The sequence below is a fragment of the Plectropomus leopardus genome, chromosome 1 (genome assembly GCF_026936395.1).
Source record: "Plectropomus leopardus strain MGB_pleo_1.0 chromosome 1, ASM2693639v1, whole genome shotgun sequence".
Taxonomy (NCBI): Eukaryota; Metazoa; Chordata; class Actinopteri; order Perciformes; family Serranidae; genus Plectropomus; species Plectropomus leopardus.
Window position 1 is genome coordinate 23,335,500 of NC_142176.1, and position 17,855 is coordinate 23,353,354.

Below are 17,855 nucleotides of genomic sequence, written 5' to 3' on the forward strand. Positions count from 1 at the left end.
CTGCAGGATATTATGGTATACAAGCACGAGTGAGTAGATTGCATCCAATCATTAAATAAGCAGCAATAGTTTTCCAGCCAGCTGTAAACAAATCCAGGATAACCTGAAGAAATGTGTTTCACTGCTTTAAATTTTAAAGTGATTGTAAATAAAACATTTTCCAGTATGGGGAATTGTGCATAAACCAGTAAAGAGAAAAAGAAAACATTGCATCTAAAATCAAGGCTGTGATATCAGAAAATGATGAAAAACAATCTTGAGGGTGTCAAATATTCTAATAATCATCGTGAGATCATGTTTTTTTGTCATTACCGGCACACATAACAGAATAAAAGTACCTTTAAACTGGACTTGATCTCACATGTACACAGTGATCAGTTAACTTTTCAAGGTTGATAATTTAAAAACAAGATACTGCTTCAAGGAATACATAAATAAAAATGTTTATTTTTGGACATAATTTACATATTTTGCATATGAAACTTTATGGCACAGTTGAAAATTGGAAATATTTCTGCATAGTCTCACTAATATATTCAAATCAAAATTTAGTGGTAGATTTTCAAATCTGTGGATTGTACAAGTCAATGGAAAAATATTCTCACGTATTTTAACTAAAACATCACATTCACCCTTTTATAGAGGAAAGAATGACAGAGTTATACAAACAATGTGGTTTTGTGTGTAAAAAGTAGTAAATACATTTGGGTAAAAGGTTCTCACAATACCGTTTCAGTATTTTACTTGGTGTTAATAAACCTCATCTTATAGAGTATCAGTGGTATCATAAACTAAAAGGTGAGCATTAGGATTTAAATGCACACCACAAAGTTTATCTTTACCTCTTGCCATAATGTATAAAGCTTACCAATAAAAAAAAGTCTGGGCTTAGCAGTCTTAAAATATTAAGAAATTGAACAGCCTACTTGTTGATGTGGTCAAATTAAAACCTGACACAAAACACTCTCCATCCAATAATGTAATGAAAGTTAGAGATTTCAGCAACAGAGCGATCATCTAGCACCTAAAAGCTATTTTTTTTAAATACATCTAGAACTTCAAAACAGGATTTCTATCAAAAATTTGTTAAGCAGAGACGATAAGCCACTCAGATCCTGATGCATCTGGTCTCACGCTAAATTACTTAAGTAGATGACAGCCAAAGCAATCGCCACATTCACTGAAAACACTGCTTTGCTGTGTGAAATAGAACCACTGCTCATTTTCCCTGAAGTTGGATGTTTAATTTTGATACAACTGAATTCATTTTCTATGATGTCAACACAGATGGTCGTTGTTTCAGGTGATATAAAACACTTTGGGAACCCCTGGAATAACTAATGTTCATAAACATTTCATCCTGAGTATCTAGGATGTTGCCTGAGCAAAATCCTGAATACTTTAAACATTTATAATTTAAAACTCTAGGCCTTGTTACAAGTGAATAATGATATAAACTGAGCAATTCAGGGGACTGGCGATCGGTCATACTGTAGCTGGAGTTACTAACATGTCCACATAACACTTCTTCTTAAAAATATATCAAGAGAATTTGAAAGACTATTATTATGTATTTATTTTTGCATGGGTCTTTTATAAAACAGCTGCTCTCGAGTTACTGCTCTGTTTTTACTTTGACATATTTATTCCGCTTATTTAACTATTGAGCATTAATTTTTGTAATTATTGGCTAAACCTGTCGCTGTACATAATAATGTTGATGACTTGGTCTTAAACAAAATTCATGTTTTGATGACAAACAAGCGCAAGTATGAATACGGCAAAAGAAAAAATACCGAGTGTCCATCAAACATTAGACAGTCACTGAGAGCAAAATGTTTTCTGTGGCACCGGTGAGACTGCAGTACTCAGCAGGACATTCAGTAGAGCATCAGTAGTATACATCTAAAAGTGCAATCATGGCAAATTTCTCTCGGCCAATAAACTGCATCTTCAGGTATCACAGTCAGCGTTTATCTGACTGTACAAAAGGAAACAGACATGACTTCATTCTTGAGTTAATGCAGCGTGAATCTGTGCTAATTTTACAGCAAGTGAAAAGTATTAACAGTAAATGTATGGCACATCTGACATGGCAGCTCACTTTCCTGCACAAAGTTTAAACCTGAAAATATGATCAGCTTATCTGATTTCAGCCAGGTGTCATAAGAAATAAATATCCCACACTCCAATATGACTCAGTTATCAAAAGACCGATTACATGAATTCAAATGAAATGCCCACAATCAAAAGGCACTTTTCTCTGTACTAACAAATAATACAGTAAAATGTATTGTAGTAATGTTGCACTTCTTTGTGGGGAAATGGACAAAAATTATACGTATACGTATATGTATTTACAGTATATACTCCTGCTGTTTAACTTGGATGTCTTTGTATATTTATGGACACAGATATGTAACCACCATCATTCATTCTAACACGCACACTTGTTCCTATCAGAGCCGTCTGAGAAGTCTGGGTTGGTGGGTCCATTAACTCGGACGGTCCCATCAGGGATCCAGGACTTATCAACACATCGTTCCATCCTCTTCATGATGAGATCCAGCAGGACGTCCACAGCCTGGTTGACGTTCTGCCCGTTTGCAGCACTCGTCTCAAAGTATGGAATTCTACATGGAGGGAAATAAGAGTTATATTAAAAAAGGGATCACAGACTACTGCTGTTAGTTACAATGAGACACAAACCTTTGGGTATAGAGAGAAAAGGGATGTTAAAGGGAGTAAGGCTGGAGTTATTCAATGTTTTCATTCTCAGTCCCATAAAAAGACCAAAATGCAACACTTTAATCCACATCTCAGTACTTTCTAACCCCCCAGCCTTCTGTGTTGCTTTCAAACACATAATTCCTTCTACCTATACTTTTAAAGAAACGTCATAAAATAAATGCTCTCTTTTTTTCCCTGAAGGCTCAGGTATTTCCTGAAACACAAATAGTGTCATATACCATATACCCCACTGAAGTCTATCAGGAGGGTATGAAAGTAAGAAAAAAAAAAGATATCGCCCAAGCATACTCCCATTAATGGGCAAAATGAAAGAAACCTCAAGAAGATAAACACAGGAGTCATACTTCTCCCAGGATTGAAAAGATGTACAATAGATAACACATGTAGAGAGAAGACCAACAGTGCCAGAGTCTACAATCACAATAACAAAATTACAGATAGATTGTAAATATATGTGGAGAAAACATGTATGACCAAACATAAAATGGTCACCACCATCTCCCTTTCTGTTCTAGCGTTGAATAATGGCCTGAAAAGGGTTTTTGCAGAACATTATGATGTCACAGTGACGTTGAGCTTTAAACTTTTGGATATAAAGTGTTCTCACTTCATAATGTTAACCTATAAGGACATTTGTGTGAAATGTTGTCATAATTAGTGCATGACCTCCTGAGTTTTGGCAAAAAAAACAGATCTTTAACCACCAAAATGTAATCAGTTCATGCTTGAGTCCAAGTGGACGTTTATGCCAAACTTAAAAAAATTCCCTCAAGGTGCTCCTGAGAAATCATGTTCAAGATAATCAAAGGTGACAATAAACGCTGTCCAGCAGCATCAGCTTGAGGTTAATATGTGATATTTAATACAGAGCTTTATTCCTTTCTTGAAGGCATTAAAAAACATCTCATACAGTGGATTTCCACTACAATATGTGTGTTTTTAGTAAAGGTGTGTCCACCGGGGTCAGAACAGGATATTTTACACATGTGCACAAATATTTGCTTTTCCAGGAGGACCAATTTAGTCTGACATTCACCTGCACAGACTTTGGCAAACAATTCCGGCACTACCTTCTTGACAAACAACTCAGGGAGAGGTTCGTGTGCAGATGGATCAAGACTGAGACATACCCATATTTCTCTGCCAGCTCACGGGCCTCTTCTTCACTGACCGCTCTCTGGTCTGACAGGTCACATTTGTTGCCACACAAAACGACGTCCGGACTTTCGCAGTATGCGTGAATCTGTAACTGACCTGCAAGTGTCATCCAGAAAATTATCATGAATTAAGTCTTGTTTTGATGCAATATGTTTGCTTTTGAGAACCACATCAAGCTATCATTAATGTTTTATATTCACATGAAACAGGAACGTTGAGCGCAGTGGCAGCAACAGTTCAGCTCAGAATATAATGTGCAGACAGAATCATTCATAAGTGGAGGATCTCATGTTTAATCACACACTGTTATTTTCCTGTAACATGCTGGTGTCTATTCCACACATACACATAAAATCTTTGGTCATCATTCACTGGAAGTACTTTGGTAGTCATACAGAAATGTATTATCGTCAAATCTCCTGTGTACCTCCTCTGTGTCTTTGCCATTAGAACTTGATAGGATTGTCAGTTTAATGACTAAAAGTCTACATTTGGAGTATCAGAGGACATACTCATCCAGTTTCTGACGTTGAGGAAACTTTGTTCATTTGTGAGGTCAAAAAGGAGGAGGAAACCCATGGCATCTCTAAAGAACGCAGTCGTCAAACTCCGAAACCTGACACCATTCAAACAACAAGAAACACTTTATTAGAAATATAATAAAAAGTGAAAAAGAGATATTAAAAAAAAACAACTGAGGACAAGGGCAGGCTTGATGTAAGTGAAAACATGCTAGTTGAAGTACTTCATGTACCTCTCCTGTCCTGCAGTGTCCCACAGCTGCATGTGGATCTTCTGTCCTTTACCTGTGGATCCATCTGGACTTGTTGATTTGTACACCTTAGTGAAACAGAGACAGGTGAGGTGTTTCTGCACAAATATAACTGCTTTCAAATTTGATATAAACAGGTTTAAAACAAAGCTTTAAAACATTTTATCTAAATCCGGACTGGTTGTGTTATGGGAACATAGTTTGTGGGTGATGAAAGAGTATCCCTTAGCATAGTGGCACATCTGCTTCAACAAGAAAATAAAACAGGAAGGATGAGGCATACTTGGTAACATTCATCCCGCTACACATGAATAAATTCATTTAATAAATTCTGTAAAGTTTGACAAATGTTTTTGAGCTGTTGCAAACCAGCAGTGAGGAGAGCAACCAAAGGCCAGTCCACAAACCCCTGAGCAGCTCTGTCTACCTGGATTAGCTGGTGCTGATGGTGACTGTATTCAGCTCACTTTAGGAGGTGAAGCGGCAGGAAACAGAACTTTGTGCAACATAACAATAAAAAAATACATCAATAAATAAAAGTAAAAAAAAGGGCAGGCAAGTTTGGCTAATTAAACAGAAACACATTTTAGATGTATGGCCAATGTCAATGCGTGTTTTATAAATTTAAAAGTCCCATATTATGCTAATTTTCAGGTTTATACTTGTGTGTTGGGTTTCCACTAGAAAATGTTTATATTTGGATCTGGAACTCTTTTGAGGCTGTCAGTGTGTCAGCTTTTACTTCTCAGAGATCAATGTTATTGTTAGGACATGTTAATTGATGAATATTAGCATACAGAGCAGTAGAAACTGTTGAAAAGTTGTGGCAGTGGTGCTACTGATGCTTGTGCTGCGTTATGCTGGTTTTCAGGTTCATTCTTGTATTTCTAATTTCTACGAGAACATGCATACATGCTTTAATATTAAAATAAAACATTTTTTTCCTTACACTGTCTGCCTGAATATGCCTGTATTTACCTTCTGACTGAAATGCTCTGTTTCAGCGCCTGTCTCTTCAAGCCCCTCCTCTTGAAAAAGCACAGTCTGCTCTGATTAGTGTGTGTTTCCGGATCATTCCCGTATGTGCTTTTGGCATCTCTGCGCCGTCATTAGCGGGAGGTATGACTGTAACAGCACTGTAGTCGCACTTTCTATTTTTATAGACTGTTTCACTGGAAGTGCATAACTGGGCAACAGTTTGTGTCCACGTGTACTTCCTATCAGCTGGAGTCATTCACATACACTGCAAGAGAGTCCAGAAGAAATACAAAGAGGCTGACAGCTATATCTCTGTTGTCAAATTGAAACAGTCTATATAGTAAAGTTGTGACATCACAACTTCTTGGAGTCCTGACGGATCATTAAAAGGCGCAGTTTCTGAATACAGACTGCGTGCGTTTCTTTGTGGATGGAGCGTTTTGATACTTTTATTGTATTTCTAGCATCTTTATTGGCTTCATGATAAAAAATGGAAATCTGACTTTACAATATGGGACCTTTAAGTTTGAGCCATATGCTGTAATCACATACAAAGCCATAGAAATTACATCAGTACATTTTTCGTGGCGTATTGTGTAACTGTATGCCAATAACTGACAAAGCTGACATCCAAATCGATACCTATATTGACTGTTAATAATCTTGCAGTCCTGTGGTTTAAAAGATTTAACAAAGCAGCTTGGTATTGAATGTTGAGCTTCATTCACAGCATAGCTGACAAGCCCCTTTCTGGCAAACAACTTTGCTTAGACTTACTTTTAAAACCATTTTAATCCATACATGAAAGAGTTTCCACTGATTTGAATTTATTATAAAAGATTAGCAGCATAATCTGGTGGTTCATTGTAAAATGAGTGCCAGCTGCTCGCAGGCATTGAGACACATCTTTGTTATTGGAGTTTCATTCAACAGTCTATAAAGTAACTTAGAAGTCCACATATGTAACTGCAAATTTTATTCATCCAAATATCATCCACATCTTTTCTCTGATCTATATAACAGTGCATCACTTCTGGTGGTTGCAGTAAACACTCACCAGCACAGGAAGCAACTATTTGAGATTGAAAGTGGTGTTAAGACAAGAAGCGTTAAGTCTTGGTGCATAATCTTGCTTGCAGCTGTATGACTGTGACAACTGGACATACAGCCACAGTATTACGGGTGTATCCATCTCATTATACGTGTAATATAACTTCATGGTCATTTCATGGACAAGGAAAACCCAGAATGTCTGATGACTAATTTTTACACTTAATGGATTTTAACAATCGAAGACAGGAAGCACGGCTCTGGGGTTTTTTGAGGACGCACTATAATCCCTTATTGTGCTTTAACCATGACAGATATTTAGAATATTTACAAGAGCTGTTCTGTCAGTGCAACTTTTTAAATCTAAGCTGTAAAACATATATTTTGAATGTTGCCTTACAGAGTATTTGTGAGATGATGGAAATACTTAAGATACATTTGGTCGATGAAGATATTCAATCACTAACATAAATTGTCATGGACTGACTGAACCTCCAGTTAAACTGTGATCGAAACTGTTATCAGGCCATTTTCTTGGAGCTTTAGATCAGTAGCTTTAAAGAGTAAATACTGAGTAAATATGAACACTGCTCAGCTGTTTGCCAATGGTATGAAGTGTTTATTCTTGAGGAGGGTGCTGCCTGCCGTTCACCAACATTAGTCATTACTCAAATTCTTGTTGCAACATTCATAAGCAGTCTTTAGTTAAAAGAGAGTTACTTAATGGTGTGGGAATGCATTTAAGCCCCTAATTAGGTAGCCAGAAATGCATGTAGCACACACGTAGACAAGGAAATGTTAAGTCAAAGGGGCAGAGCGTAAATTCCATGTACACTTTTACTGAATGAAAGAAAACCAAACAATCCAGTGCTGGCTTTTATACAAAATTAATTGAACTTACCACTCTTTTTTCTCTGAAGTCTATTCCAACTGTAGTGATGAACTTGGAGTTAAACTTGCAGTCTGTGTATTGGTAGAGGAAGCTTGTTTTTCCCACGCCAGAGTCTCCAAGGGCTAGGAATTTGATGAGGTAATCGTAGTCCCCATCAGACATAGTGAGCACTTAATTTCTGAAACACACAAACAAAACAACTCAATCAGCCAACAATCACATTTTTTTCTTTCTGGAAAATGAATAAATTTCAAAATGAGACGAAGTTTGGGTTTTTTTCCCCTAAATTACACAGTGATGACAGTGAAATTGTGAAGAAATGACAGGAGGATAATAAATATGGTGACACAAACCAACACAATAAAGGCAGTCTACATGTCATCCAAAAACATCAGGGAAGTCTTGAAATACAGAAAGATCTTCACATTTAAAAAGATAAGCCTGGCAACATTACATACTTCAACAAATCTCAGTTCAACAAATCTCATTAAAAACTACAACAATTAATTTGTCTTGCAAACAAGTAGCTTCGTAGCCGCAGGCTGACATAGCTTGTTCCTCTGTATCACAGAGCTCCACTGTTGTCTATAAATTAAATTAAAAACACATAATTAGCCTCACTGTCACACGGAGGTACATGCTTCTTCATCATGAAGAACATGCACACTCCAATTTATTTTAGCTCATTAATCCAAACACTCTCTTGCTGATTTACACACTCAGAGGCATGCCACATGTGTTTTCATCCAACTAAAAGTGGTCCCCACAAATGCACTGTTTACTCTTGTTTGAGTAACATTTGCTAAAAACTAAAATGCCAAGCTGTATTTAGGAAATTACTGAAACTTTTCTAATCATGAGTATAAATTTGCTACCAACTCTGAAGGTTTCAGACAGGGTAGGGAAGTAGGAGAATATTGAAAGACTAACAAATTATTGTTTTTTTGGTAGTCTCGTGGGATTTACTCACAATAAGAAAAACACCAGACTCACCCTTTAAGATTGTCTGGGCAAGTGTAAATAATTATCATTGTGGTACAGAAACATTTCCTAGAGAACCATTAATTACATTTTAGGGACTTTTAGAGCACTATTTAATGTAATGTGATGTCACAAAACTAAACTAACCAGTGAGAGTGATGGCAGGGTGAGCTGTCCTGCCCTAACAGGTGTAACAAAACTAACAGGAGAGGGACGGCGATGTCACTCAAGTCCAGTTTGCACAGTATTTACCCACACTGTCCTGAGAGGAGATCTAATCGGGCAGCACAAGTGGAAACAGCTGTGTGGGTGGGCTATAGTACAGGGGGTTAAGATCAGTCGCTCACGCAGCTACACCCCATTTAGGCAAAACATCTTATACTATTTTGAGTAAGCAGCGTCATTTTGAGTTCCTCTGCATAGTGAAGGTGATGTTCATTGGAGAAACTGGTTCCCTGCGTATGTGGTTTTGGCAGCCCCACACAAGTTGACCTGTGTCAACCCTCACACTTCTGTGTTAGGCATTAAGTCTGCTGTCCTCTGTCGTCTTTCCAGTCCAACTGGTTAATTTAACAGGATGACCATTGCATTTAATAGAAGTACTAACTATTGTCTTTCCATTAATTCTGTTGCTACTCTGTTTTCTAAGAAAAGCCATAAAAACAAATGCTAAAACACATCAGTCTTTGCCTGTTTTATGATGCGGAGTTACACCAAAATATTATGTCCTTATATTTATACAACGTTTACAGTACATCGAGACACACAGCACAGGGACAGCTCACAATCTTCCTACATTTCCTCTTTTATAGTGTATACTGTGCACTGATAAGGAGCTAACCATGAGATCTCAGGCTACTCATACACTCAAGAACTGTTAAAAATGGGCAAGAATCCCTTAAAGATATCACATGAAGAAACCAAGACCTCGAGAAACCCTATAGAAAAAAACATGTCGTGATTTGGCATCAAAAACTTTTGACATCTGGGAATTTTGATTAAATTGGGAGCTCTTCTGTCATGGAAAATTCTCACACTATTTCGAAAGAGTGGTGTTTTTTTTAGCCTCTTCTGATAAGATAGCATGACATGGCACTTGGTACCAATCAATGCCCTAAGTCGTCTAGTTTCATATGATCGCACTCTAGCTTTAAAACTGGGCCCACTGCAGCAGGTTTTATATGCTAGTCTGCATAGCTCCCAGGCTTTACCACATTTGACTGAGAAACCTGGTGCTTCTTTACACTTTTTTGTCCAAAAGAAATTTGGCTATTGTCTTTCTGTTCTTTTCATTTTCTTGCTCTCTCTGTACCCTGACTTTTCTTTTTGGAGACCGTGATATTTAGTGAGGCTTTTTCACTTAGCTTATAGCTAGTCAGGCTTCAGTTTGCTTTACATTCTTGCATCAATGGCACACGAGTGCTCTGCACATCTGACCCCTGTACCACTTTCACAATAACTGCGGTGCATGCGGGATCAGATGACGAGATGAAATGTATTTTCATGAGAACAAAACTTTTTTTTAACATGTACATACTTACAACTTGCATGAGCAGTGATATACGTCAGTGAGTAAATTGCTGAAATTGTGAAATTCTGAAACTGATTCACGCTAGGATTTTTTTTTTTTTTTGAATGTAGGTACGATGCCAGAGTGCAAAAAAAACAATAAAATAGAGCATGTTTCATAAAATATGGCAAAGGAGAATCACCCAAAAACCTAGAAACACCCTCTGTACACCTGCTGCTGTGACTAGATTTGCTTCTTGGCAAAGATGAACGAGAACAGCAAACGCCAAACAGTTGCAACAGGTGATTTATTTGTTACATATACTTAAAAACAGTTTTAATATTTGTTTATTAACATTTTGTCAAAGTGGCCCCCAGGCACAGCAAGTTGAGTATCCCTGGACTAAAGTGTAGAGGTCCATATTTTCTTACACAATAAGAACCAGAAGCACACTATGCAATCTACTGGATGAAAAATTTTCACTTGACACGGCTGACCAATTCCGGTCAAAACACTCAAAAGAAAGTGCAGATGTATCATATGACCAGCTCGTAGAAAAGTCTTCAGACAAATCTTACATTCTTTCACTGTAACCCCCGCTGAACCTTTCATCTGGAGCCGTAAGCAGCTTAAAGTCTCGTGCAAAATCAAGCTCCATGGTGAATGCACTGTGATGGAAATGGTTTCCACAAGCACAGACGGGGCTATAAACACCACAGAGCACCTAAACTTTGAAGTGAACATTTCCGTTCATGGGCCCGTTTTCACTCAGGTAGGTTTAAAATGACCTGTTAGGTTTTATTTTATTCTTTACCTTTGATTAAAATGATTTACTCTGTTGTAAAGCTTTTTTTCTGTTATCAAATATGCTTTACAAATCTATTTTAATCACTCTCTACAAGGCAAGGCAACATCAATCATGCACAGTTCAGATTCCCACTCCACTCTGTTATCTTATCAATAAAATAAATTAGATGTAGTTATGAGTAAGTACTGAAGCCTACAGAGAAACTGTAAACAGTGTGACCACTAATTAGCTTGCTTCGTTTTGGTCTGTGAAAATCATGTTTCTCAGATCACAGCATCCACACCTTTATATTCACATTCAAACCAGAAACATTTCATCTTTCTAACAACTATTTCCTCTTATCTCCCCATCAAAAGGCCCTCCTGGTGCATACAGAGTCATTTATGAGGTACACTTAGCTAAAACTAATGCAGATTTAGGCGACTCATGTTGAAGGTCCTGGCATTGTGCATATTGGCTCACAAGACTGGCAACTGGGATAATTAATGTAACTGAGACATCATTAATGTTATTAGTAAGTGCTGTAATTTTCCTGCTTTAACGAGTCAAAGCGTTTGCTGTGAAAACAGTCATTTTGCCTGCTTATGACATAATTTTCTACTCAGCTCACTGACATCATTACATTAAATACCCTAACACAAAAACATGAGTCTGTGCATGATTTCTGTTTCAACGAAAACAGGTCACAGCATGACGAGCACAAACCCACACTGCTAGAGATAGGCCACAGATTGTGTCAGCAAATTTCTGCAGACTTTCATCAGGCTAATCAGATGACTTCTTATTGAGCCCCAATCGCAAACAAGAAATACTATAATCCTATGTTAACAAGCAAATATCACACGAAAAGAAAGCAAGTGTTCATGCATAATATGTCCAGAACCCAAAGCTGGGCAAAAACTTTCATGGCCATTTTGCTGTCATATTACTCTTGGTAGTCCTGTCAAAACTGTGAATAGGAAGTCCCATCAAAACTCTGAATAGGAAGCTATACCGAGCCCTGATGGCACAGTGTGATCTTTTGTTGTGTTAGGCAAGAAAACAGTTATTTTACTACCTTACAAAAACCTTTCTGAAATAACAATGTCCCCCACCAGGTCTCCTCTACTGGATGTATCCCTCTCCAAATTAAACATAATGACGCTGGTTTAACGTCAACGAGCTAACATTAAGAAAGCAGAAGTAGAAGAAGAAGAAGATCTCTGTGAGATGCCATCACTGCCTTTGGTTGAGTTATCCAGCAAGTACCATCTTAATATATCACGTTTCTGCATCTGCCTTTTAAGCCTTAGGAGTCACGAAAGTCTAATTTGGACTAAGAGGGAATAACATTCGACAGGGTCATTGAGTGACACTTTGTGTGTGATTGTGTTTCCTAAAACCTTTTAACAGCAAACAAACGAGGCCCTGTTGCACCACCAGATTAAGGCGTCACATAATACATCACTCCCTTAAGTGGAAAGGGCCGTACATGCAGCAGATAAACAGCAGTCTTACACAAAGTGTGATGCTTATCTTAACCAAATTTATTAGTGCCATTAACAACAACAAAAGGGTGATGGTTAGCATAGTAAAAAACCAACAGATACACAATACTAATGATTATCCTGAAATACATTCTGGCAGGATGCTGTGAAGATGTGTTCATCATTCTGAAATGAAAAGACATCAGGCAGATCAGGAGGATCACATCGCCCTGGTTCCCTTGACAAAATTTTTCCATTGGATTTTGGATTACTGCAGAAAACAAACTCTGTGGCAAAACAAACATTTTGTTCAACAAGATAGTATGATTTTTGAAGCTTAAATGCAATCACCAGAAGAAAAAAGCAAACGTAAGGCTATTAACGGACTATACGAATGCATGACTTTAACATCACCGCTGTGTCAAGCTGTAAAGCTGTGTTCGACGTGATGACTTCATTCATGTAGTCTCATTTCTTTGTTAGCGTCATTTTTAAGACACACCATGCTTCAAAATTCATGAGTGAGGTATTTTTCACTGATATATTTGATGTTAAAGAACAAGACCCATGAAAAACTCTTAATCTTGTTTTAAACCACCAATTTTCCAACGCCGATGCCAATTCAGGCATCTAACCGATAACCTATTCAAAAACACACTGACTTCAAGACAAGGGAACGGGAAGTACAAAAAACACAAGCTCATTTCTGCATTTTAAGAAACATTACTATATCTATATCAGCTTCAAACAGAAAAATCAGTATCCTTTATTTTTTACAGCCATTTGTTAAACTAATATTTTTGGTGATCTATTTTTAATGGAAATCACTTAATATATATTAGAACCTAGGTTTGCAATACTTTGAGTTTTTTGTCCTTATACAATTCTGGTATCTAAACGCAGTCTATTAGCTGATACAGAGTAACTATCTAACACAATCTAACACCATCTGAGTTGATTGAATTAATATAATTGATAGAAGAGAGTGAATTTTACAATGATATTGGAAGAAAAACTATCTTTAATGTGGATCAGTCACGTCTGACGGATACCAGGTCCACTTGTTAGGTCAGTATCAGTGCTGATGATCAATCCGTGCACTGGATCAGTGCATCCAAGGCTGTACTACCAACCAGTGAAGGTGGTCATCTGCCACAGGCAAAAGCTTTAAGCTCACTAACTGACAATACGTTTTTGGTAATCTAATTGATTGATAGTTTGTCTGGCACTACAGTTTGCACTAGGGCTACAGCTAACAATTATTTTCATTTCGGATTAATCTGTGGATTCATTTCTTGATTAATCAATCCATAACTAGGTCTATAAAATGTAAAAAAAAAAAGGTAGTCCAGTGTAAGATGACATCCTCAAATGCCATAACAAAAACATAATTCATTTTACTGTCATAGAGGAATAAAGAAACCTGAAGATATTCTCATTTAAGAGGCTGAAATCAGAGAATTTTGACAGTTTTTTTGCTAAAAAAAATTCTCTAATCTATTTATCGCTCATCAGATTAGTTGGCAATTAATTAAATAGCTAACAACTCATCAATTAATTGTTGCAGCAAGTATGCATCACTAAAGACATAATAAATTGTAATGACAGATCCCCACTATTACCCAGTGTTGAGGCCCCACCCTGAAGAGGCGCCTGAAGTAAAAATTTAGTTTTAAGGCCTTTATTATTTCAGTAGGCTATATAATGCGGTTACCTGGAAAATATTACTAAAAAAGTGTGGCCACCTAACTAACCACAAACTAATTACTAACTTCTACAATTACAATTTGTAAAGTGGAAAAAACAGGGTCAACAGGTCCCCACAGTGCATTCTTGCACTCAGGCATCCTAATGGGTTAATCCGGCCCTGAGAGCATCTCTAGTAGAAATAAAAGAGAACGACCATGGTATTGATTTGAGCTGCTGCTTGTTTATTCAAGCTTCTTAATTACCTTAGTACCATAATGTCTGAAATCATCAACCTGCATTTGCACTTTGACGTCATGAATTAAAACCAATTTTTGTAGCTGATATGAGTGCAAGAAAATACTGGTTGTTGTGTTGTCCTAAAAAAATCTATTGCACTCCTATGAGAGTATTTTTAATGGGGACATATGGCTACACTATGTTACACTGTCTGAATCACAGCAACACGACTGTCTTCTTTATTTTCAGAGGTTTCAACAGCTAATGGGAGGGTTGAAGTTGCTATTTAGGTTGATTAAATCTTTTACATGATTATATTAGCAATTCTTTTCATGATTTAATAACTGCATTTCTGTTCAGTTCTAGCACTTTTGTTGTCTGTCTTCTGTTGTCTATCTGTAACTTATTGTTATTTCTGCATATTTAGGCCAGGACTCTGTTAATCTCAATGTGGCATTACTATTTAGATAAGGTTTAAATAAACCTTAATCTATAAATCTATTGCCATTTTCTCCTGCCCTGGGAGTTAACCTAGTTGTGTTTGCCAGGCCAAATACTACCGCCCATGCATACCAGCAAACAAAAAGCAGCTTTAATCATTTGTCAGGGAGAAGTGGAAGACCCACCCTGGGCAGCTGTCCAACACAGAGGCCAGCTCCTTGGGAAAATCCGGATATGCACATACCATAAACCTGAAAGGGTGCAGCAGTACAATGATGCACAACTAAGAATAAAACCAAATGATTATATGTGGCCACCATGAATCTTAAAGACTTCAGGTTGCCAAAGTGGGTAACTATCTGGTCATTAAAATACCTTGTGAGGGTTTATCTGCAGCAGCAGAACCAGGCAGTGTGAGGCACATAACAAACACTCAAATCAATTAACTGAAACAAGTAAAAACAATTTAATGACCCTCAGATGGTCCTCATGTGGCTGTCAGTGGTGGTCAGGCGGCCTGTTAGGCAAAAATAACCACTTTTGTTTTCCTTAACGTGCATCCTGCCAAATAGACTAAATAGGATGCCAACTCTCCAGCTTCCTGTCAGCAAACATATGGATCCAAAACATATCTCAACACTGGGATAAATGTTGACAGTAAGCTTGGAGAACCCCGTTTTACACACATATGGTTATTGAGCAAGTGTGGAATAAGCTAACAACTGTGAAAAGAAGCAGGTGTAAAATGTTTCCAAAGCCAGCGCTCCCTCGTTACGTGAGGGTGAATTTGACAAGCTCGTCAGTAGGCAGACAGCCTGTCGCTTCCTAACGCAGATAACCGACTCAATTTAAGTTGACAGAAAACTTTTCAACCCCTCGCTAACTGCTGACAGATGCTACAGACGGATTTCTTCGACTGACATTTCCTGAAAACACTCTGATGTGAACTCACCAGCCCCGGGGCGTTGCTGCTGCGCACCGTGTCCCGCTGTTACAAAAAAAAAAAGGAGTTAAAAGTGGCCGCTGAAGACTTTACCGAAAGGTGAATAAATGTTACTTTCTCCGTCGCCTCTGGGCCATTAGTTGACATGAGACCAGCTTCATTAACACTGAGCACCTCCTTTACTTTCCGTGGTTGGGGAGAAACAGCTCCTCCTCACGGAGCCGTTTCATCACTCTGTTAGCTAACTGGAGGAAGCACGAGCCGTTAACGTTACACCCTGAAGGCGGAACAGCTCAGCGCACGAGACTAAACATACTCGAGTATTTCTATTTCGTGCTACTTTGTACTTCTACTCTACCTGGTTTCAGAGGGAAATAAAGCGCTTTTAATGCGACTTCATGTACCTGACAGTTAGTTATTATCAGCAGCATGGGCGGATTTGGGTCCCTTGGGCACAGAATGAAAAGGGCCCCACCACCTCAACTAGACATAGGAGAAAAAAAACACACTTTGTGGTGTTTTTGAGTATCTTTGTCAGGGGCGTCGCCAGGAATTCTGGGCCCCATGAAAACATATCTCATTGGGCCCCATCACTACGGTCCAAGCCAAACCTGTACAATTGTTATAACCACACCTGCATTACCCGATGACCCATTAAAAGCAATAAACAACTATAACTTTGTTTTACACTCCTGAAAAATGTGAGAGGGGCCTCTGAGAGAGACTCCACATTTTTTCTAGAAAGGAATTCTGAATGTTAACTCAAGACATTAACTCAAGACAATTTTAGTTAACTTATTGCAGTCACTACTTAAAGAGAAAAAAATGAAAATAAAAAAATAATTTTTATTTCAGGCCCTATAAGGGCCCCCTCCCCACTTGGGCCCTGGGTAGTCAGTCCCACTTTTCCCCCCATTATGACGCCCCTGATCTTTGTTGTCATTTTATCTCTTCTTGTGGATGTTTTGTTTCGTTTTTGTAGTACGTTGGGTCTATTTGATGCATTTAGGTGTCTCTTTGGGGTATTTTCCCCCCTTTTTGGCTGTTCTTTGTCACTCTGTGATGGCTTTGCGTCTCCATTTATGTTTTGTCTCCCTTTGTAGTGAACTGGATGTGTCACTCTAAGCTAGTTTTGTGTTTTATTTGGGTAATTTTGTGTCTCTGGTGTATTTTTGTGTCTTTTCTGTCATGTTGTGTCTCTTTGTAGTCAGTTGTAGTTACCTTATAATTGTTGTTTTTCCCTTTTTTATTTATTTTGTGGTCATTTGCCTTTGCAGTTCCTTAGTGTCTCTGTGGTCTTTTTGTGTCCATTTGACCTATTTTTTGTCTAACTTCTAAGTAACTTTGTGTCTCTGTCAGGTAATTTTGTGTCTGTTTTGTTCTTCTGTGTCTCTTTGTAGCCATTTTGTTTCTCAGTCATTTCAGTGCCTTATTTAGGTTATTTAGAGTTTCTATGAGGTAACATTTTGTCTTTGTCTTTGTTTGGGTGGGTGTTTTTTGTGTCTTTATGAGGTCATTTTAAGTCTCTTCTAAATTTGATTAACATTAACACAGTATTCAGATATTTTACCTAAGTCTAAGTAACAATACCACAGTGAAGACGCAGAAATACTCAGCTAGTCCTGCATTTAAAGTCTTACACAAGTAAAAATACAAAATTATCAACATCAAAATACATTTACAGTAACCAAAATAAAAAGTACTCATTATGCAGAATGGCCCACTTCAGAATACTATAGCCTGTATTACCCTAATAAATTATAATGTGATGCATTTGTGTGTTCATCACTTTGATTTTGCCGCTGGTAAAGGTGGGGCTATTTGTGATAACTTTGCATAGCAAAGCCAACACTATAATTGTAGGCTATATCATAATTTGTTCATTGATTTCTATTTTCTAGTAATCTAAATCTGCAAAAGCTATCAAATAAATGTAGTGGAATAAAAGATACAGTATTTTCTTCCAAAATGTAAAGTAGCATAAAATGGAAACCCTCAAGTACAAGTACCTCAGATTTGTACTTCACCAAGACAGTTACAAAGTAGGCAACATTTGATCAAGTACTGGTACTTTAAACTTCTGCTATACTGACTATACTCTTATATATACTATATAAGAGGGAAATATTGTTGGCTACTCGTTAAACTGCTACATTTATTTCAAAGGTGCAAATTCTGG

General features: G+C 37.6%; 1 protein-coding gene across 1 annotated transcript; it reads right to left on the minus strand.

Annotated features, from left to right (window-relative positions):
• Positions 1-427: 427 nt before the first annotated feature.
• On the minus strand, positions 428-15,928 carry rab27a (RAB27A, member RAS oncogene family). The gene is made up of 6 exons (XM_042494861.2): positions 15,686-15,928; positions 7,611-7,779; positions 4,664-4,749; positions 4,422-4,525; positions 3,882-4,005; positions 428-2,633 (listed from the first exon to the last, which is right to left on the minus strand). Exons 2-6 carry the CDS (start codon positions 7,761-7,763, stop codon positions 2,438-2,440), a joined length of 663 nt encoding a protein of 220 aa, XP_042350795.1. The 5' UTR covers positions 7,764-7,779; positions 15,686-15,928; the 3' UTR covers positions 428-2,437.
• Positions 15,929-17,855: the final 1,927 nt, after the last annotated feature.